At 40.7% G+C, this 23,430-nt stretch overlaps 1 protein-coding gene across 1 annotated transcript in view; it reads left to right on the forward strand.

Moving 5' to 3' along the window:
- The window catches only part of kcnq3 (potassium voltage-gated channel, KQT-like subfamily, member 3), a 111,509-nt gene that overhangs the window by 74,471 nt on the left and 13,608 nt on the right, over window positions 1-23,430 (forward strand). The window contains exons 3-8 of the mRNA XM_042497785.1: window positions 17,685-17,775; window positions 18,957-19,083; window positions 19,822-19,994; window positions 20,606-20,779; window positions 21,985-22,095; window positions 23,107-23,202. Coding sequence (XP_042353719.1) covers window positions 17,685-17,775; window positions 18,957-19,083; window positions 19,822-19,994; window positions 20,606-20,779; window positions 21,985-22,095; window positions 23,107-23,202 — 772 coding nt within the window. The remainder of the gene's footprint in view (window positions 1-17,684; window positions 17,776-18,956; window positions 19,084-19,821; window positions 19,995-20,605; window positions 20,780-21,984; window positions 22,096-23,106; window positions 23,203-23,430) is intronic.

Consider the following 23,430-nt stretch of genomic DNA (forward strand, 5'->3'; position numbering starts at 1 on the left):
CTATATATCCCTATTAAAAAAAAAAAATCTAATAATTTATCTGCAGCCCCCACAGCTAGTTTGCAATTTGATTTCTAGTCACCTTTTACCTTTTTTTTCAGTTTGACAGAGATTTCTTGCCAAGTTGCTAATTGCTTTTTCTCCACCTTTTCATTAAAAAAATCAAACCAATTTTCTCAGATCCCAGAGATTTGAAGTGAAAGTATTCGGAGGAGTTAAAGTGGCGATGACAAGAAGTCGCTCCAGCGATGCTTTGACTCCATTTGAGATATAGTGATGAGTCGCTCTTTTCTCTGCCAGCCAATCAGAGCGGAGCGTTTTTTCCTGGCTGCGGTAGTGTGGACCGTGTCGGAGTATGTGGTGCAACCTGATAGAAACAGAGACGACTGCTCACACAGTCAGAGGTTCAAAACCTGTCAATCACGCCCTCCGTCTGTTGGCTGCCGCTGGCCCCGGGGCCCGACGGCTCTCTGCGGGTCTCCGTATCAGAGCACGTCTCCAGTCAGGTCAATATCGCAGCACAGATTTATCGCTCTCATCATGCTGTAACGTGTCACATTGTCTTAATTTAGCGTGTCTGATGAAGAGCGTGAGACATCTCTGTGGTAATTTAAAAATATTAATCGCAGCATCGTCTAGTGTGCAGACTGTTCTTTTTGGATCTTGCATGACTTTTTTGATGTGTTTTTGTAAAAAAAAAAAAAAATTATACTGATTATCATGATTTCAAAATTAATGGAACATAATATTAGATAACTTGAAAATGTAAAATAAGGTCAGATATTAAATAAAGTGTGTCACCATGTACAGTACATCTCTGTATTGTATCTTTTATTTAATAAAATGTAATGCAGAACAAATCAATATACGTAGGTATGTAGGTAAAACAGGCACATTATTTTTTTTTTCAGTTATTTATTTATCTATATTTTAACAAACAATAATGACAAACCAAGGCCAGACAGAAATTAAGGTAAAATTAAATAAGAGATCAGAGACAAAATGATATTTGAAAGAGGACTGATGATAATGACAAATATGGATAAACATGCAAAAACAAAAACCAATAAAAGTAAAATCTATAAAAAGAACAAAATCATTTGATGACGTCTACTGCTAATAATAATGACTATATATATATACATAATATATATAATATTTTGTCTATTTCTGTTAATATATTTTATAAGTCTTTTATATTGTATATATTTTTTATTTCTCCCTGCCTTTATTAACGGGGGATCAGTGATGATATTTTTCGTGATGTTTGTGGACAGTTTGGGGCTGACGCGGCGCTGCAGAAGCACACGTTGATGCCGTCAGTGAGGATTCTCTGTTTACTCGCTCGCCGTCTGCTGTTGAACTCAGAGGAAACGCTCTGACAGCCCGCCACTCCAAAACCCTCCGCTCCTCAAAACCTGGCCAATCACGTCCCACCGTGCACAGCATTTTGAACCCGGTAACCCCGCAGCGCGGCTGCCATCGAGCATCGCCATGGAAACGCACATAGACAGGTTTGACTGGTGATCCCTGACAGGGCTGACGGTGAGGGAGGGAGGGAAGCGAGCAGGTGTCGCCATGGTGATTGAGAATACTCCAGCGTGAGGGGAGTGAACAGCTGTTGCCATGGAGACGCACAATGCATGTCATCCAGGGCTTAATGGAACGAAGTGGGGGGGGGGGTGGCGATGATGAAGCACCTTAACGTGCTGATTACTCTGCGAGACAAACACAGATTTACAACCCAAAGATGAGAAATGCATCTTTTCAGGTCACTGTATGAGCACAGGTTGAATTAAACCCAATCAGCGTGCAGTTTGATGTGTTTAACATCGCAGGAATGTTGCATTTCAGGAGGTCTGATGTCATGTGACCTCACTCAGAGTTTCAGTTTCAGTATGTTTTTGTGTCATTTTGGGGACACAGTTAGCGTGTTGACTCCTGAACTTTGCAGCCTCGTGTGAGCGTGTCGAAGCCGCCAGCGTTAATCTGGTGCTGTGACACGTTCAGTCGCCAAAGTGTCCGCGCCCGTAAACTCACACGTCTTTAAACCGCCTGGGAAACATGAGGTCGGGCGCTGGGTGCTACTCCTGTAAGATCCCTGCCGGTCGCATTGTCTCACCCTGAAGACACAAACAGTGGACAAAACATAAAGCAGAGACAAACAACGCTGTGTACCAAGGACATTTAACTGGCTTTGCCTGGGGGCCACTTTCGCAAAATGACGGGAGGCCAGGGGGCCAGTCACAGCAGCCTCATACATGTTTCTAAGGTTTTAGGAGATATCTCAGAGTTTAGTATGTTTCTACAATTTTAGGACACTTGGATTTGGGGACATTTCTTAGATTTTAGGACATTTCTAGGACTTTGGGATATTTCTTGGATTTTTTTACATTGCTAGGATTTTAGGACATTTCCCTAATTTAAGGACATTTCTTGGATTTCAGGCCATTGCTAGGATTCTAGGACATTTCTAAGATTTCAGGACATTTCTCAGTTTTTAGGATATTTCTCAGATTTTAGGACATTTCTAGAATTTTAGGACATTTATCAGATTTTAGGACATTTTCTGGATTTAAGGACATTTCTTAGATTTTAGGATGTTGCTAGGATGTCAGGACTCCACTGTTCTTTTTCTTTTTAATCAACAAGCTCTGTTTTGATGATGTTTATGCACTCTGCCACCTTATGGATACCAAAAGGACAAAAACAATTCCCGGTGTGAATCGCTCTTTTTTGAGTGTAAGTTCAAGATGGTTGAGGGGCCGCCCGGCACTCTTATCAGGGGCCAGATTTGGCCTGTGGGCATGAGCTTAGTATAATTAACATACACCATCATCTCATCTATATATACCAGTTTCCCCTTTTTAAAAAAAAAAATCTTAAAGATCATTTCCTCTGAGTGCTGCAGCTTCCTGTCCGTCTGCGTTATCCGTCTCTGCTGTTCTCCTGGGACACTTCTGCACTAGTTTCCAGGATTAATAGTGTGCCTCCGGGCGTCACCACCCTGTCCGGCCAAGGTCAGAGCGCCATGATTTCCGGCTCTGTCAGGTGGACGTGAGGCTTCTGTCCTCCGTAACGAGCCTCTGCCTGACCAGAGAAAGGGCTAAGAGTGTGAGTGACAGCGTTCACCGCTGGCTGAGCGTCAGTGAACTGACCTCTAATGAACCAGTCTGTGACTGCAGAGTGACCTCGCCTCCCGCAGAGGAACACTGCACACGGCTTTATTCCTATGTACTGCAATGACTTTAACATTTCTAATTCTGCAATAAGCTGTGAAAATACTCGGTGATCAGAATGAACTTATAGTCACCTTAGTTGTAAGAAGTCAGAAAAAGACTTCAGCTACTGTACATTTACAAGATGACATGCTGAAGTCCATGCCTTTTTTTTCATGTGTTTATTGCAGCACGTCCTCGTACCACAAAACTGACACTTTTCCAACGACTCCCAGAATAACATATATGACTGTTAATGCGCCGCGAAATTTGCAGAGGTGGAAAGTGACTTCTGTTAGTTTTAGGTTTAATCAGTATTTGGATGAATAGAAACAGCAGGACGCATCGCTCCGTGTCTCATCCGGCCGCTCGCGCTGAGCTCTCATTATTATTACCAGGGGCAGATGTAAAGTTTTGGGGGCCCGGGGCCACAAGCACATGAGCTTATTTTCAGCCTTTCTCTAACTGTGAATGTCGGCAGGCTGTTGGCAGCTATAGGAGAAGTAGGCCGACTCAAAAGTTTTTAATTCCTGAGTAAAATGAATAATAGCACAGAAGTCAGAGTCCTGCAGTCAGGAGAGGTTGGCCTATTATCAGCACAATGTGCTTCAATTTACCTGAAGTTTGTTTAAGATGGAGCTTTTCATTTTGATATAATGCTGGAAAGTTTAATAAATAATAATAAATCATGTTTATTACACTCCAACACACCATGGTCACATGACACTGTGTCAGTGAACTATGAGGGCAAAAAACAAACCACAAAAAAAGCAAAATAATCCTTCTTTAATGTAATCAAAGTAAAATGTTCAGTTAATGGTGATATTGATTTTAGGTTTGAGGCTCGGACCTTTGCTGGGAGGACATTTTAGTAACTGGACCTCTGTGAGTTTTAGTAGAATAGGTCCTCCAGCTGGTGATGCTGTTCTACAGTATATTTGTCATGTTCAATGTCTGACAGAAAATAAATATTTAAACCAAAATTAACCTGATGATATCTTCATATCTCACTGAGGAGTCAAAGGACCTTTAAGCTCGACAGAAATACTGATTTGATGTATATCGTGATATATATTGATATCGACTAATATGAGAAAAATATTGTAATAAGACTTTATTCCACATCGCCTAGTCCTAGGTGAAGAGAATATAGTTTTTACTATCTTTAGATTTTCTTTAAAGCTGCAGAAATGTAAACCCCAAATCCAAAAAGATGACATCAGTAAACTGTGCATGAATCAAAGAGACAGGAGAGGACAAAGATGTGACACTCGTTTATTCCTGTTTGCGTTTGTGCTCCAGTTTTTTTATTTCCATTATTCCTTATTTCCTGCAGCACCGCCCAGTTAAGATGACAAGACGGATGTGATTTTACAAAAACAATGTCTAGTGACCCTTTAAATAAACAAGGTCTGTTTACATGAACGTTAAATTGGAAGCTAACTAAGCAAACGACCAAACGAGCCTCTGATTTATCTTTGTAGGTCAAAGAAATCAATATTTAGTGGGAATCAGATCATCGTCTGCTGTGCTGCAGCTGATCTGCTCTTCCTGGAAATGAAAGCTGCCTGAGTCAGTCAGCGGCTCTGCACGTCTGTCTGTCGCGGTGCAAACGTTTCCGTCAGACCTGCAGCTCTACATGCAGCTCACAGAATACACTGAAGCACACGTGACATTTACACTCAGCTCATAAATCAAATCAACACCCACCGGATTTTTATTTACACTCGTCTCTGATACACACGAAAAATGACAGTTTTTTATAAAACTTGATTTATCCAGCTTCACGCACTAAAAGTTAGTTATTTTAGTTGAATGACCCTTCGTCTTGTTAGCTTTGTTATGTGGTTGATTTTTTTATATTAATTTATTTTTAAAAAATTGTTTTTATATTTAGTTTTTATATGTATTTATTTATTGATCATGCTGTAACATGTCACATTTTAAGTTTTTACATTTATATTAATTTTTTAAAATTTATTTAAGTTTTTATTTTTTTTGTTTTTATATTTATTTGTAGTTAGTTTTATGACTTATTTATTGAGAGAGACAGACGGACGGACAAAGAGACAGACGGATACAGTGAGAGAGACAGACGGACGGACAAAGAGACAGACGGATACAGTGAGAGAGACAGACGGACGGACAAAGAGACAGACAGATACAGTGACAGAGACAGACGGACGGACAAAGAGACAGACGGATACAGTGAGAGAGACAGACGGACGGACAAAGAGACAGACAGATACAGTGACAGAGACAGACGGACGGACAAAGAGACAGATACAGAGACAGACGGAGGGACAAAGAGACAGTCAGAGATGCGAGTTAGCGAGCCGAGGTGTATTTGTGAAAATGAACGGCGCTGTCGGCCGGCTGACACTGATTGCTCACACCTCTTCCTGCCAAGCCAGTAATGGCTTCCCCGGCCTCAAGGGCACTCAGGTGACAAATTACAGCCTTTGGCAGGCGAAACCCTCGGAGACCCAGTCAGGCTCTGCGCTGATCGCACGCGCTCGGTGAAAAGGTTCTGGCTCATTGGAGGCCGCGCTGAATCACGCAGCTGTGGACTGTTGGACGTACGCGCCGTGTGTAGTGTCTCATCCCGGCAGCTGACATCCAACATCCGACAAACACTGAAGGCCAGATGCAGAATTACGAGGGTGACGGGTCCTGAGCAGAGTCTGATTTGACCCCGCGCCGCTGGCTGTTATGGGACAACACGACTGTCAAAGAGCGATAAATACGGAGGAAATACTTTCTGTAGAGCCAAAGTCCAAATCCCAGCCGGCTGAGAGCCCTGCAGCTTTTTCTTGTAGAGTTTATTTTGCTCGTCTTTCTGAAAAATCAAAACACGCTGAGGTTCTCTGTTAATTAATATAAAGACTAGGATATGGATGTATGAACGAGCATCTCTTACACTGTCAATCAGTAATACTCAACTTATGCTGAGTGTCCTCAAATGTTCTATGGTCCCAGTTTGTCATTAAATCTTATAAAAATATTAAAAACGTAAAAACTTCCAAAAATCCCCGAGATGTCCTCAAATCCTAGAAATGTCCAGAAATCAAAGAAATGCCTCTAAATCCTAGAAACATACTCAAATCGCCCTGGAAACACAGATTTGTACATTCGCTGCCGCTCATGTGTGTTTTTGATGTAACAGGAAAATTCAGGCTGATGTTGCTGCATTACAACGTCATGATTTGTTTGGCTGTTTGATGGCGTGATTTTTGATTGTGTGCAGCTTACGTCTCTCTTTCTTCTTCTCTGTCGGGGAAAAACAGTCGAGGATTGTTGCAGTTTATTAAGTTAGATAAAAGCTGTAATGTTATTCATTTATTTATTTAAAACGGACATTATTGTCATAATTGTTACCATTTGATGCACCAAACCAGATTATAGCTTAGAACTTTTTGATTGTTTCTTATTTTATTTTATTTCATTTTAATTATTTTAATTTATTTATATTTTTTCCCCAAAAGATCCAGAAGTTTCAGGGGGATTTATTGGCATCTCATCACAGCTTGCAGATGCACTTTTGTTGCTTTTTTTTAGGCAAAAATAATTATGTAACGCCACCATCAGGACTTTCGGCTTGTGTTTGATGCTGAGGGAGTTTGGCGTGGCACTGTGTGCAAAGTTTGGTCATTTTTGTACAAGTTGGATTTCCTTGGAATAGCAAAAAAAAAATGTAAGAGTAAGTAATGAAGTAAGAGTAAAAAAAGTAGTAAAAAAAATTATTATTATTATAAATTTGATTTCGTTTGATTGCAGTCAGACTAACACGTTTTCTTGTATTTTAAAAGTCTGCTTTGAGTCGGACTAACACAATAATTTGGCTTTTTCCAACATCACGTAAATGTGCAGAGCTGTGAGGCGTTCGCCTCGTCTGTTCAAACCGGGAGCACGCCGACTGCCAGTTACCGTGTATAATACACTGACTATTAATAAGTACTTTTACACAGCAACTTAAAAAATCCACAACTATCACTTTAAGCCTCGCTGGAGGCGATTTTCCTTCAAGGGTTTGGATTTTAAGAGGTAAATGGATGTATAATGGGGGGCCGCTCGAACAGACTCCTCTTCCTCTTCCTCTTCCCTCTGAGCACCAATCACAAACCGCCTCATCATTAACGTATTGGGCAGAAAGCGGATTGACGTGACATTTATTTTCATTTCCCTCGCAGACACTCGGAGACAGCTGGTCGTAGTGACGCTCGCTCCCCGCGGAGCGCGATGATAATTCATGCCTTTGGAAGTGGGTCAATAAATCTGGTTTCAAAACTCCGGTAAACAAACACGAACGGCTGCTCATTAAAAAAAGGCGGATGAATGAGCGAGAGGCTCTCTGCGCTTCCCTCCGGGAGGATTACAGTAATAGTGTGATTTTTCATCATCACTGCGTTCTGCTGTTAATAACTTGAGGACTGGCCACGAGTGTCACAGCGGGCCGCCGCTGATTGATGAGTGATGCAGCCTCACAAATATTGATTGATGAGTGAGCGATGACTTTTAGGAACTATGGATCAAAAACAAAAAGCTGACGGTGCTTCAGGTGGAAGTAACTGAGTACTTTTACTTCAGTACTGCAGTCCAGTTTTCTGGCACAGTACATTTACTCCTCTTTGCTCGGTCAGACTACTATAATACTTTTTCATCACGTCTTATGTCTTAATGACGTCCAACGCAGGTATACTCTTCTATTATACAATAATACGTTGTCTTTACACGCTTAAAATGCGTTAATGTCCCTTTAACCCTTTGAAACTTGAGCAAATTGGCTCGATTTCTTTCAAACTCAACAGATGATCAGCTTAAGAAGTGGCTCACTGAGCATGAGATTTGCAAAAACTGAAATATATTATAAACATATTTCAGTAACAAAATTTTAAAGACATAATTTTAAGATTTAATAAGATAGTTTGCTGGACATTTTTCCTAGTACAAGCTACAAAGGAGATTTGTTTGTCATTTTTCTTAAACATGGTTTAAGAAAAAATAAATCTAAAGTTTTTAAATTTTCTTATTGTTAACTTTGAGATCATTAACAAGTCATCTCACTATTTTTTTTTTTAACTTTTTTTCTCAATTTTTGGGACATTTTTTGTAAAGTTGCCTTTATCCTCATGTTTTCAAAAGAATCTTTCTTTTTCTTTCTTTTTCTTTTCTCTCTTTCTCTCTTTCAACACTTGTTTTCCTGTGCTTTTGAGGCCCCCTCCTCTCCTTTTTTTATCTGCTTTTTGCATTTTTTCTTTCCTTTTTTCCTTTTTTGTTTCATTTTTCCTTGTCTCATCTGCTGTTTCTTTCCACCACCTCTTGTATTTTCTAAGTCTTCTCTTCCTCCTTTCCTTTTCATCCTTCCTTTCTGTCCTTTCTCGTCTGATCTGAAAATATGGAAACGTTTTGTTTTCACAGTGGCTCAAAACTCTCCTTTTTTCATATTTCTCCTGTTCTCATCAGTAAAGCTTGTCCTGATGAGAATTTCTTTATTTCTGTAATCTGTAATCTGTCCGCTCTCGGCGTCCTCGTTCGGCCTCAGTTCAGAAACATTGTGGTTTCACTCGAGTGTGACTGTGGCAGCCATATTTGTCATCCGCTCGTCTTCCCGTCCGTAACGCAGCGGGCAGAGAGGCGTTACTGAACCTCATTTCCTTTGGAATGACCCTAATTATACGGTCAGGAAATCTAAGATAATTAGCACTCAGGATTTGAGATTTGGTCCTTAACTCCCTAAAGACGAGGTCAACCAAGTGTCTCACTTTCGCCTGCAGACGAAACTGGGGGAAAAGTCAGTGATTTGACAAACAGGACAGAAACAGCTGATAGATCTGCGGCGTTTTATCTGCTCAGAGAATCGGAGACACGTTCAGTCGCCACGTTTTTGTCTGAAGTTTATACCAACATTAGCTCGTCACGTTATCTGAAAGCTCAGTTTAATGAAAGTAAAAAGTCCAGATTTTTAATGAGGTTTGAAACTGACAGAATTCAGCCAGATGTGATTTATAAAGCGTAACGTGTTTAAGAGTTTTTATTATTTTTTTGGTGTACTTTCTTTCATACATTCGCCCGATTATGTTGCCATTAGTTTTATTCAGCACAGTGTGCTTTTCTGGAATTTGAGTCATAAAAAAGGTTCTCCATTGCAGAGGTGCAGAGTCACAAATTTGACTTAAACACGAATAAATGACCCAAGAATTAGCAAAAAAAAGTACAATGAAAATAGCTCAAAATAGGAAGTACAAAAGTAGTTTTACACAGTAATTTTCCAAATTTCATAATTTCATGAAATTTTTGGGACAGATCTTGCGAAGTTGCCGATTACTCGACCAGGGAGGAATCTTTTCATGAGGCTGACTTGCTTAAATAAAGGCGAAATAAAATAAAATTTGCTCGTCGGCGATGCAGCGACCCTGTGCGACCTCACTCATCAGCTCAGTTCATCGCATCAAAACCAAAAACAACAGCATGAAAACTTTAATCCTAAAAACAAACGGCTGAGTGACGTCGCCGCTCACATCACAGCGGCGAACGCTCAGCTCCCATAAATCTTTATTGAGCACGCACAGAAGGAGAGATTAACGGAGAGCCTCACTGATCCCTCCAACCGCTGAGTTTGATCCCACGAGGCCGCGGGGCCACACATGACTTCATGGTGGGACTGTGAGAGCGTTTTGATTGGCTTGCTCCAAAGACAGGACGCTCTGTGCTCTGAAAGTCACAGACTCCAGCAGGTAGACGCCGCGGTGACACCTCAACCTCATCGTGACTTTTCCTGCAGCATTTTTTCTCTTCAGCTCGCAGAGGAAACGCTGTGATGTGGATTATTTGCTGCTGTGGCGTTTTATGCCGTGACGCCTAAATGAACAAATGTTGTGTAATTGGCTCTAATGAATCGGATTAGTTAACTAATTACCTCGTTTGTGTTGTTCAAGCATGAGTCAGCGAGGAAGTAAACGCACAGAGAGCTGGCGTTTACTCTCCTCGCCGTGACACTTTCACGTGTTTTTACATTAACTGTAATTATGTTTTCAGATCAGCTTCATGTCTCGACAGTCGCAGCAGCTCCCGCCGAGTCCTGCTGCCAGTTTCAATCAAACCAAGCGTATTAACCCTTTGGAAACTGGTCAGTCAGTTTCATCAGACTTTTGTGCTGCTTTCGGACGCCGAAGCTGCTGAACCCTTTGAAACCTGAGAAAACTGATTTGAAATTTTTTTTTAATACAGGGGGAGGCAGCAATTTTAAAAGAAGTGCAATGGGAAAAGTTTTTAAAAAAGATAAAAAAAAAGAAAAATGTCCAGAAAAATATATTTTTAATTAGTATATTCATATATTAGTAATTAATTTACAACAGCAAAAAAAACCTCTTGTTTGTTTGTTTTGTTTTAATTGGTTTATCTCCCATCAGGATAGATATGTCCAACTATGAAAAATAAAAATGAAACCATAAAATAACTGAAGCCTTCTCCATAAACTGAGAGTCAGAGTGAAGTTGTTTACAGACAGCGTGTTGATGCTGGATACGGGGATGGGAACACCCCCCCCCCCCGCCACAGACACACACACACACACACACACCACAGACACACACACACACACACACACACACACACACAAACACACAAACACAAACACTCTGTAACACACCGCCACCACATGCAGGGGTCAGGATATTCCCGGTCAAACACCAGGTTCTGCCCGATCAGCAGTTTCTAAATCACAGCCTGAATATCCTCTTCTCCTCTCCCACCGCTGGAGGAGAAATCCATCACTCCCAGCATGCTCTCCTGTCAGGATCAGTGCAAACGTGGACAAATCTGACCTCCTGGCGAGGTTGAGAGGTGGTGTCGGGGTCGCCGGAGTATCCCCTGAGAGACAGGGTTCCTGACAGGCTGTATGCACTCCGTCCAGATTTAATAAAGAAGTAAATAATCCGACGGTTAAGTCGTCAATAAAGGTAGAGGCCAGCGTGAGGGCGTGCAGGAGGGCGGGGGAAGACGTCTTTGTGGAGGACAGGGAGACCGATATTAGGACGTTAGTTTTGTGGTTGGTCTTTTCTTGGACCGTGCCAGTTGGAAGTTGTTAAGATGTATATATATATATATTGCTCACTTTTAAATCTGACTCAGTGTGTGTTGATGATGGCCTACATAATGTCCTTAATGTCCTTAAATGATTTGTTTTGCAATTTTTTTTCTTTTTTCTAGAAATTCAGATTTTTTTTTAAATAATTTTTTTTCTTGATTTTTTCATTTCTTTTATTTTTTTCTTGAAATTTTGATTGTTTATTGTATTGTATTGATTAAATTTGATTATTTTTTCATACATTTTTGATTTTTTTTTTTTAATGAAATGCCCTTTTGTGCATATATTAATGCCCTATATTCCAGCAGCACTCCTCATGAGCAGTCCAGCTCCAAAAACATATAATCTATGCGTGGCAGCAGGTGTTTTAATGGTGGCAGGCTGCCACAAATAAATAAATATGTGGGAAGTGCTGATCTGTCGACTCTAAGGGCCCTTTTACGAATTTCTGAAAAATGTTGTGTATTATCAATATTAAAAGACAACAGAAATCTGCCGTTTGTTGCTGTGATTGATTTTCGCTGTGGAGCTCGTAAGATTCATCAGACGAGTTGGCGTTAAAGCCGTGCGTTACGTGCAGCCAAGAACCTGACGGTGGCTGGATTATGTGATTTTTAACTGGTGTGGATGATGTTTTTGTTTTATTTCCACATGAATCCGATTTTCCTTGAGATATTGAAATTCCAAAAGTTCCAGAAAGTGCGTCTGTCACACTGGCGCTGCCGTCCGGGCCTGATCGGCTTTATCTCGGCGTGTCGGAGGCGTTTGACTCGGCGGCGCTCCACGCTTCCTCTCAGAGATCCTCCTCGGCTGTGTCTCTCATCTCGTCCTTGTGACTGCAGTCATTAACGGCGTGCTGCTCGCTGTCCTTTCCCACCACTGTTTGCATATCGGCGAGCAAATTAACTGTCAGAATTGCATCGTCTGCACTCTCTTTATTGAATCTCGCCGGCAAATTGGTTGTTAGGAATCCTCAGGGGTGAAATCAGCACCGGGAGCCCGGCGGGGCCGAGCCTCAGCGGGGCCCGCGGATATAAAGTGGATTAATAGAGAGAGAAAGAGAGGCGGTGCAGGTGGGCTGCTCTCATCGTTATCGACACGTGACCTTTAATAACACATAAAAAACATCCATCCAGGGCTGCAGTCAAGTCTAACTGATGGAAATATCACGTCTGAGCTCACCTCCCTGGATTCAGTTTGAGTTTTCAGTCACAGAAAAATGGACTGAAGTGATTTCTGATACATTTTTGAGATTATTTAACCCTTTGAAACCTGTGTAAATTGGCTTTATTTGACAAAAAAAGGCAATGAGCCACTTAAAAAGACAGGACCCAAAAAATTGCAAGAAATTGGTAAAAAAGTTGGAAAAAAATACCCCAAATCAGAAAAAAAAGGAAAGAAAAGTAAAAACAAGGAAATGACCAGATAAAATAAAAAATTCTCTAACATGATTTTAGATATGATTGACGATGACTTCCAAAAGTCCGAAACGCGACCAACAACAGAAACTCTTCACCTGCGAGCAACTAGCTACTGTCATTTTTAAGAAGGAGGGACAAAAATGTGACAAAATGAGGGTACACTTGCAAAACGGAAACATAAAACAAACATAAACAAATTTTGTTTTTGTAATTGTTGCTGTAGCCCAAATTAAAAATTGAAATCAACATTCGGTTAATTGCGCAGCCCTAGTTTCCATGCAGTTTTGCAGAGCATTGCTTTTTGAAATCGCCTGAAATACCACCTCGTCTGAGCATAAAACTTTATTTGCAATAAATCGGAGTTGTTTTTTTTATTGATATGTTTCCATTTGGCGTATTTTCTATTTGCAGTTTCAATTTGAGGGTTAATGAAAAGCCCGCCTCGTGTGTCTCGGTGGTTTTTTGGATGTTGGTGAGGTGTGTGTGGCACATTTGTTGGACTCTCGCTGTTTGATTCTTGTTTGTGCAAATAAACGTTACCAAATATTTTTTACAACCTTCTCTGCAGTCACATGAATGTGTCGATGGCGGTGGGAGGTGTGGGGGTCACCTCAGGACGAGTGCATCATTTCCTCCTTGCTTCTAACCTTTTTTGTATTGTTATATTTATGTTTTTTTAATTAGGGAAACGAACATGTGAAATTTAATCGATAGGGTATGAAATACTTTAAATATATATGCAGCATGTTGCTGTGAGCTTTGAGGATAAAACACATTTGCTGTTGTTTGAAATAAGCAAAATGTTATATTTAAGTTCTCACAATTTGCAACCCTAATTTTAATTAAAAAATGTTTTTAGAGAATGATATCCTAACTTTAAGAGGAACGTTTTGGGAACTTAAAAAAAAAACATTACTAAAACATTGGACCATTCTCAGAGTGTTTTTTAGGGCCGGTTATTGCCAGCTGGGTGAACTTATAAAACTGTTTAAATGTGTGTGTGTGTGTGTGAGTGTGTGTGAGTGTGAGTGTGTGTGTGTGTGTGTGTGTGAGTGTGTGAGTGTGAGTGTGTGTGTGTGTGTGTGCGTGAGTGTGTGTGTGTGTGTCCGTTTTTATTGATTTATAGAATCTAGAAATTAGATTCCAGTTAAAGCTAAAAAGAAAATGTTTATGTTGTACAGTGTTTGTCCTGACGGTGCTCCTTTGATTTCGGCGCTGCTCCTGATGTGTCAGGTGTAATGGGCATCGACGTCGCTCTGTGGGTCGTATTGAACAAACTATTTGAAGCTGGATAGGAAGCCGCCTGTGTTGCAGATCAGTATCTGTTGGATCGTATCGAGTTAACATCGATCTCCCTCCGCTCGCTCCAGGATTATCTCTGTCCTCTGGATAACTTTGAGGAGAAAATGCTTGAGTTTAGGGGGTGGAAAGTGTGTTAAAACACCGTGACGAGACAAAGACAAAAACACACACCCGGAACGCAGACGTCAGTCAAGCCCCCTGCTCTCAGCGATCATTTCCTTCTGGTGAATTATGTAAAACTCTGGCGGCTGTTTGGCTGTAAAATATTCATGTTGTTATGGTTTTGCAGCACTTCACAAACTTCCTCCGAGATGTCAGCGGCGCCTAATGGCAACACGACGGGCCATGAATGATTCAGGGACAGGTGTGGAGGAAAAGGGCCAAAGGGCGAAGCAATCAGTGCTCGTCTGTGTTCGTGCATTTAGGACATAATGACACGCTAAGACGAAGGACAAAGCCAGAATGGGATGTGTCCGAAATCACGTGTCCTCAACCTGCAGCCCCATATATGTTTCTAGGATTTTAGGCCAGTTCTCAGATTTTAGGATGTTTCGAGGATTGAGAACCTTTTCGGGATCTCAGGAAGTTTCTTGGAGATTAGGACAGTCTCAGATTGTAGGACCTTCCTAGGATTTTAGGAGGTTTCTAGAAATAGGGCATATTTGGGATTTTAGGACGTTTTTTAAATTTTTTGACAGGAATTTAGGGCATTTCAGTGATTTTAGGAAATGTCTCTGATTTTAGGACATATGCAGGAATTGAGAGCATTTCAAGGATTTTAGAGATATTTCTAGGATTTTTTTTTCAAGTTTCAAAGATTTGACAACATTACGGGCTCAGCGTGGACCTCTGTCAGGGGGCTGCGGGGAAAAGGGAGAAAAGTTTCGTAAACGTGAAAGCTTTCGTAGGCCGGCCTTTCGTCGTTCGTCTGTTGTTTCGGTATTTATATAAAACTGTGGAGGAAGTTCTGGTTTAATTCAACATTAAACTGAACGTTGAAACTTGACAGTCATTTGTTGCCCCGCAGGTTAACACACACACGGTGAAACACAGCGACATAAACATTTTGTAAAGTGTGCTCACTGTTGTGGATGACAGTCAGTCAGTAAAACTTTCCCCTCCAGAAACTCGCGTTTCCCAGAGTGCACCTCTCTGTCCTGCCGGCTCTGAGAGCTGCAGCCGACCTGAGCCGGAGGAGCGCGTTTCTGTCAAACGAGCTGAAAAAGAACAAAATAACATTTTTCCGCTGAGGTGACGCCGGAGAGAATATTGGACACGCGGCGCTGGCTAAATGTTAATTGGCGGTGTTGCTGCGCGGCTCTGCGGCTGGTTGAGTTTATTTAGTGCGGTTCCACGTCATATATCATAGCAGGGTGGTTAACTCCAGACGATCTGGAATAAAGCCAGGGTGTGCTCCAGTGCACAGGGAAATTAAAATAGCCGTTTGTACGAGTGTATCCAATTAATTTCAGCTCTGAAAGGGCTAAATATAGATGTACGGGTAAAAAAAAGAAGCTTTAGTAGCTCATTCATCATTTCAGAATTGAAGATTAAAGTGTGTGAAACTGAATGTGTAGGATGGTGGAGCACAGAGGAAAATTAATGTTGTGAAAATAACCAATTATACATCCTTATGCATACGTGTTCATGCCGACATGCATGAAGTGAAGATGAAAATAATCATTTTTTCCATATGTTGAAATATAGACAATATATGGCCAAAAATATGTGGACGTTGCCACCCAGAATTGTTCAGGACATAATAAATGTAATGAAAATGTAATACATCAAGCATCTAGGACAAACTAGCTTGATTAAAAAAAATGGTATAAAGACAATAAGCAAAGGCTGAAGAAAGGAAAAATAAGTACAAGAAAGTGACATAAAAAAATTAAAAAAGGAAAGAAAGAGAAACTTCAAACAATACTTGAAAAACTGTGTGCTTAAAAATTAGAATAATTCTGTAACATCATTTTAAATATGCAATTGCTGTAATATATAATACAAAATAATAATATATAATAGTATTTTCCCCCCAGCTTAAAAAAAATACCCAATGGGGGTCAACCCAATCAGCCAACAATATAAAAATAAGTTAAAATGAACGCAACCGTAAACATCTACAGCAGGAAAATGACACAGACATATTACTGCAGCAGGAAGATTCATCCAGAAATACTACAGGTGGAAAACATTTTACTGCAGAGTTTATTCATTTACTTTAACCCTTTAACACCTGGAGCAACAGCAGTTTTCTTGTGCTGCATTAAGATGTTTTCCATGAGCATTTAAAGTTCTGAGGCCTGAGAAGACTGGTTTCATTTCTTAAAAAAAAAAAAAAAATCAAAACGAGTAACTTTGCAAAAATGTCCCAAAAAATGCAGAAAAAGGTAAAACGTGACAAGGAAAATAATCTGACAGTTAGCTGATGGGCATTATTAGATATTGTAAAAAGTGAGGGGATAATGTCCAAAAAACTAAATTATATAAAATTATATATTCAAAATTATGTCACAGGTGACAGGTGTCAAAGGGTTAACTACTACTAGTACATTTTGCTGATTACATACTTAAGAAAGTTTTGATGGTAGTGGCTGTAGTTGTGGTGGAGTATTTTCAGTGTGGTATGAGTACTTTTACTTCAGGAAATACTTCTTCCACCACTGTCAGCACATCGTCCCGTCAGGGAGCCAAACATAGTTTATTGAAAAGAAGCGACTGATTCCTTCAGCTGCTCAGAAGTGCTGTTTAAACTCTTTTCAGTGGCTCTCAGATATCCCAAAATATGTTTGACAGAAAAGCTGTCAGCGAGTGGCATTTCATTAAAATGTGATTTATTCAGCTGTGTCCAAAAAGGCCATTTTACTCAAAATGATGTGAACTAAAAAAAGATAATGCAAAATTAAAAATAGAAGAGAGGAGAATATTTAGAGTTTATGTGTTATTATTGTTCTGCAGCTGATGTCGTATTTGAACAGTAGAAATGTGGCGCTCTCTACTGGTGACATATGGACACTGCGTCATGGTAGAACATCATCATAGTAATACTAAACTTTAACTGTATAACACTTTTCATACAAGAAATGCAGCCAACATGTTTTACAAAAAAAAATTACATGCACCAAATGCATTACATGAAAATAATAATAATAACACTTATTATTATTAGGGCTGTACACTTAAAATCCAAAAACACACACAGGAAAAAAATAGAAAAACACAACACAAATAAAAACAACAACACACAACACACAGAACAACACACAGGAGGAAATGTTAGAAAAGCAAAACATACAATACAGAGGGAAAAAATAAAGTCAAAACAGTGCAGAGCAAGACTTAAGTGCAATTCAAGGTACCATATATTAATAAAGCTATCTATTAATAAGAGGTTATAGATACATAATATTAATAAAAGTGAGTTACATAAGTTTCATTTGCTTTTTAAAAATATTTAGCGAGGCGGCCTCTCTGATATCTACAGGCAGCGTGTTTCAGAGCTTTAACCGACAAATGCTGCAGCCGCAGTTTTCTCTCTGCTGTTTTTGGGAACCTCCAGTAAACCAAAGTGAACATCTGCATGAACTTTTCAGTGTTTTTCTGTCTCGTTGGCGCCGCTGCGTGCACTGAGCCGTCTGCCGTTTTGTGTCTCCGCAGGTTTCTGATCGTTCTGGGCTGTTTGATTCTGGCCATACTGACGACATTCAGGGAGCACGAGAAGGTGTCTGCACACTGGCTGGTCATACTGGTGAGACAACTGGGATTTCTACAGTTTTGTGCTGAACCACATTTGTTTTTCAATGCCTCATACGGCTCCTTAAATCCTTTTCATCCCCTTTTATTTCTCCTGAAGTAGCTTTAAGGTTGTAAAAATACTGTTTGTTATTTAGTTCCAGCTCCTCATTATTGATAAATGATGTTTACACAGAGTCAAATATTCAGACCAAAGACTTCATGTTTTTCTGGCTGCATCCACATTTCTCCAAAAATATGCCCAATAAATGTTTTATCCTTATTAGAATCTGAAGATTTTTAACGGTGTTGCAGCATAACTCTGTGATGGCTGAGCTGAAGGGGTTAAAGAACACCTGCACAAGAGGCAGGCTTTGCATTTTGTGTCTTTTTGTGGTTGTTTGTGTGTTTTGGGGTCATTTTGTATCTTTTTGGTTGTTTTGTGTGTGGGGGGGTGTAATTATGTGTCTTTTCATTAATTTTTTGTTTTTTCTTCATTGTTATTTTATGTTTTTTTGAGGGAACATTGTGTCTTTTTTGGTTCTTTTCTGTCCCTTTGTGGTCACTTTGTGTCTCATTGTGGTTGTTTTGTGTCTTTTGGTCATTTTGTGTCTATCGAAATTGTTTCTTCGTGGTTGTTTTATTTCTTCTTGAGGTAATTTTGTGTCTTTTTGTAGTCGTTTGTGTCTCTTTGTAGCAACTCTGTGCCTATTTTGTTTGTTTTGTGTCTTTTTTAAGGTAATTATTTGCTTTTTTTCATTTTGTGACTCTGTGGTTGTTTTGTGTTTTTTCATAGTTGTTTGAGTCTCTTTGGGGTTTTCTCTTTTTAGTCATTTGTGTGTGGGGTGGGGGGTTAGGTCATTTTCTCTCTTTTTTGGACATGATGTATCACTTTGTTGTCATTTTGTGTCTCTTTGCGGTTCCTTTGCATCTTTTAGTAGTCTTTTTCAGTCTTTCTGGGCTCCTGGGCCCGTGTCCAGTGGGCCCGTGTCCAGTGGGCCCGTGTCCAGTGGGCCCGTGTGGCCCGTTCAGTAATCCATCCAGATACGGATGAAGCAGAATACACTTTTGAGGAATCATAATAACAAAAATAAGTACAAAATAATTCCATCAAAGACGGTCCGTGTTGAGATTTTGATGTAGCCCATCCCAAAGCAGTCCCTTCTCATCCTGCTGCTGTTTGACTCTCCCCTGCAGGAAACCTTCGCCATCTTCATCTTCGGAGCCGAGTTTGCGCTGAGGATCTGGGCGGCCGGATGCTGCTGTCGCTACAAAGGATGGAGGGGGAGGCTGAAGTTCGCCCGCAAACCTCTCTGTATTCTAGGTAAACAGGCGGATTCATAAAAAAATCACGACCATCAAAAATTTAAATTGTGATGTTATTTGAGTGACACTTAGTGGGAATTAAAACTTCATCACCTGTTATCTAATTTACCGTTAAAAGGCGTGAGTGCAGTTACGGCAAAGTGAAGCACAAAGCTGCCCCTGACATGTTTCAACTCAGTGTTTTTTTATTTTATTGTATTTTTTTTCTTATTTATTTATTTTTTATTTGCAATAACAAAGACAGAAGGATGAGGTATAGACGGGGGGGAGGGGTGGGTGCAGGTAGATGTTTTTTAAGTTTCTTTTGTGTCTCTTTGTGGTTGTTTTGTGCCTTTTTGTTGTCGTTTGTGTCTAAAGTGTTGAGACCAACTGTGGTCGTGCGCGGTCGACATTTGAACGATTACTGTAGAAGTACTGTAGTAGTACTGTAGGGGAGTATTGTTTGTTTTTTGAGAAAGAAAGGAATAAGAGTGAAAAGGAAAAAAAATACCAGAAGCAAAATTTGGATGAATGAGCAAATGCTGAGGTGTGTTTGTGATTGTGTGTGTCTAAAGTGTGTATGTTTGGAGTAAATGTGTGTGTTTTCCATTACTCTTTTTAACGTGATCTCAGCAGCGTCTCTGTTCGCGCAGCTCTTATTAGGAGCTAATCCAGATCGCACTCATCGGGTCAGACTCGTTAAAGGTTTGATAAAAGCCTCACGCGGAGAATCTTTTCTGGATCTTTCTGTGCTCAGACATCTTTGTGCTGATTGCCTCGGTGCCGGTGGTGGCGGTGCGTAACCAGGGTAACGTGCTGGCCACGTCCCTGCGCAGCCTGCGCTTCCTGCAGATCCTGCGCATGCTGCGGATGGACCGGAGAGGAGGAACCTGGAAGCTGCTGGGCTCGGCCATCTACGCTCACAGTAAGGTATGACGCAAAACTCAAAAAAACTAAACAGGTGAACTTCGTCCCTCAGGTCATGTGAGTCCTGAACCAGAGACCCGCTCAGCATCGAGACTTTAGGGCATTTTTAGGATTGTAGGACACACTGGACGTGGTTTGAGTTCAGGTGTAGTGATTTCCAGCTCGGTTACACTGAAAGAATAAACTGATATCTGAAGATGTTTGATGTATCATCTTGTTTTCGACGGGGCCGTCATTTCTAGGATCTCAGAATGTTTTTTGAATTTTAGGACATATCTATAATTTTAGGACATATCTATAATTTTAGGACATATCTCAGAATTCAGGACATTTGTAGGATGTTAGAACTTTTAGGATTTCTGGACCTTTTTCTGATGTTAGGACATTTCTAGGATTTTTAGGATATTTGTGCCTGACTAGGACTTCATTGCAAACTTTGGAAATAAACTTACAGTTGAAATCACCTCCTCCAGCACGCAGCTTGGACTGGAGACAGGGACGCTCTGAAATATAAATAAAATCATGGTTGAGACTGGGAAAACAGTCTCTTTAACGTTGGCTGAGACAGAGAAATCTGTGTCAGTGGACGTTTAATGATGCTCGTGTTTGTGTAGGAGCTGATCACAGCCTGGTACATCGGCTTCCTGTCTCTGATCCTGGCGTCTTTCCTGGTCTACCTGGTGGAGAAGGACGACGTCTCCATGGACGTGTCCAACCACGACAACCCCACCGCTCAGCCCAAACCTCAGGACTTTGACACCTACGCCGACGCGCTGTGGTGGGGGCTGGTACGTACATTACCCTAAACCTCTTTATTTGATTGCACGTACATACACACATTTTCAATGCAGGGCTTTTATTAGTAAATATTTATTATTTCCAGTATTTTTACAGTATTTTTACCTAAGTAAAGGACCTGAATACTTCTTTCACTGCTGCTGACACGCGTGTCGTCATTGCTGGGTTTTTGATTTGTCTGTAGCACCGTTACTGACAAATATCACTTTTGCTTTGTCTAAGTCTAAAAAGTTCATTATTATTTTTGTCATACCAGAAAACTACGAGAAAATATGAGAAATTTCAGAGAATATTGCTGCATGAGGCCCAATGTTTGGTCTTAGGTTCTTTGATACAAACTCATTCCAACAAATTCCTAAAACAAATGAATTTGCACTGAAGAAACAGTGAAATTAATTGTCATGTTTTAATGTAAAATTGATGACTTGTTAGATGTTTTTTCTCTGAGGTTGTACTTTCTTCCTGCCAGTTTGTCGGTTCGATGTCTTCAGAGGTCAGTGTGGATTTGGCCGCAGTTTGGCCGACAGATTGCGCTCAGCCAAATCATCAACCCATAACGTTTTGATCCAAATCTGGGATTTCTGCCAAAAAACAATTAGCAGTTTTCAATAATTGTGCTGCATTCAGGTGTCATCGGGAAACTTCAAAGTCAGCTGCTGAACATCTTCATACTGTGTTAGAAGATTTGATCTGAGAGACTAAAATAAAATCAGTTGGTGAGGCGGCGGCTCGTTGGTGAAGCTTCACGCTCGGATAAAAAAAACCTTCCAGTCAGAGAAACTCTCCCGCAGCCTCGTTAATGAGTCCGTCCTTCAGCTCCAGAGGTCAGAGGTCGGGCCCTACGACAGCGAGCATCTGCCCTGCTGAAGTGTCCTTGAGCGAGATGTTGAATCGTCACCAGCTGGATGAGGCCGTGACCCTCTGAAACACTGAACTGCCCTTCGTGTGGCGCTTCAGCGTCTGTGTGTCGGTCACAGAGCCGAGCGCCGCTCACACACGAGTTTCACTGACGAGCCTCACGGACGAGCTTCTGGACATTTCTGCAGACAGAAGGACACTGAGACTGTAACAGCGCCATAACCGTCTTTTACTGCCGTCACAAATATCTCCTGTCGCACTTTATCGCTGACAAACCTTCAAACGGTCCTTTAGACGTCTGACAGAGAAGTGTCATCTTTATTGGGCTCTTTTTCAGATCACGTTGACCACCATCGGCTACGGGGACAAAACCCCAAAGACGTGGGCCGGGAGACTGTTAGCTGGCACTTTTGCTCTGATCGGAGTGTCCTTCTTCGCTTTGCCTGCAGTGAGTACGCTTCCTGTGCAGCACGTCTTACCGTTTTTCTGCATCGCTTTGGCTCATTTCTCGAAACAGAAATAACATTCTCAAAGCTCCAAAATAGCCGATATTTCATTATTGAGGGCAAGCCTTCATTTTAACGACGTCGAGAGCGCAGAAACAGAAAAAACACAACACACCGTTAAAAACAAGTCGAGTTTGAATGTACGTTGTCAGATGTTCCAGGTAGATGCTGGAGAAAAACAAAAAACGGGCAATATTAAGCATTAAATTAAGCAATCACTTGAACATGTAGAATAATTATGATGTGACCAGAATTTATTTTATTGTATTTTATCTTAGATTTTTTGCCATATTTAGCGTGGCAGTGCACCCTGTAAGTATCCCTCACATCCACATTTCACTCTTGGGCCATTTAGTAAAAGTACTTAAAAAAAGTAAATTATTAAAAAAAGTACATTAGTAAAAAATTAGTAAAAAAATAAATAAATGATGAAGTAAAAAACAAACAAATGAGGAAATAATCTAAAAAAGGTGCTTAAAAATTCAGAATAATTCAGTAAGATTTAAATTTTTTTTAACTTTTAAAAATTTAAGATAATTCAGTAAGACAATTTTTAATATGTAATAATGATAATTAGAAAGTAGTTTCCCTAGACATTTTTCCCTAGCTTTTTGAAAATGATTTTCTAAATCTAGTAATTTCTTTCATTTTGTGAAACATTTTTTTACAATTAGCTCATTGCTAACTGCATTTTCCCCCCTTAAAAAAAAAATCTAATGTCTCAGGGTTTCGGGGTTGAAATGCACGTTAAAGGCGTCTAAAGCAGCTCAAGAAAAGTGATTTCACTCCTGGTTTTAAAGCGTTAAATTCTGTCCGTTTAGGCAGCACTCAGAGCGTGTGGAGCCTTTTTCTGACGAACTCTGTGACGGTTCTGGTGTTTTAAACGCTCGCTCAGCTGCAGAGGCAGGACTGCTGCTGACTCCTCTTATTATTTTGTATTTTTTTGGCTGCAGGGGATTCTGGGTTCGGGCTTGGCTCTGAAGGTCCAGGAGCAGCACAGACAGAAGCACTTTGAGAAGCGCAGACATCCCGCCGCCGGGCTCATCCAGGTGAGATGCCATGACATCATCAGTGACATCATCAGTGACCTTCCTGGGACCCTATTTCAACAGGCTGATATTTGGGACAGGTGTCGATTCGGGACGGGCTTCTGATTCCTTTCACATAAAACTGCTGCTCAGTAGCTCAGCTGGTACAGCGGGTGCCCCATGTACAGAGGTTGCGTCCTCGCCGCAGCGGCCGCGGGTTTGATTCCGGCCTCGGTTCCCTATCTCTGT

This window comes from Plectropomus leopardus, chromosome 12 (assembly GCF_008729295.1).
Source record: "Plectropomus leopardus isolate mb chromosome 12, YSFRI_Pleo_2.0, whole genome shotgun sequence".
In the NCBI taxonomy this organism is placed as follows: Eukaryota; Metazoa; Chordata; class Actinopteri; order Perciformes; family Serranidae; genus Plectropomus; species Plectropomus leopardus.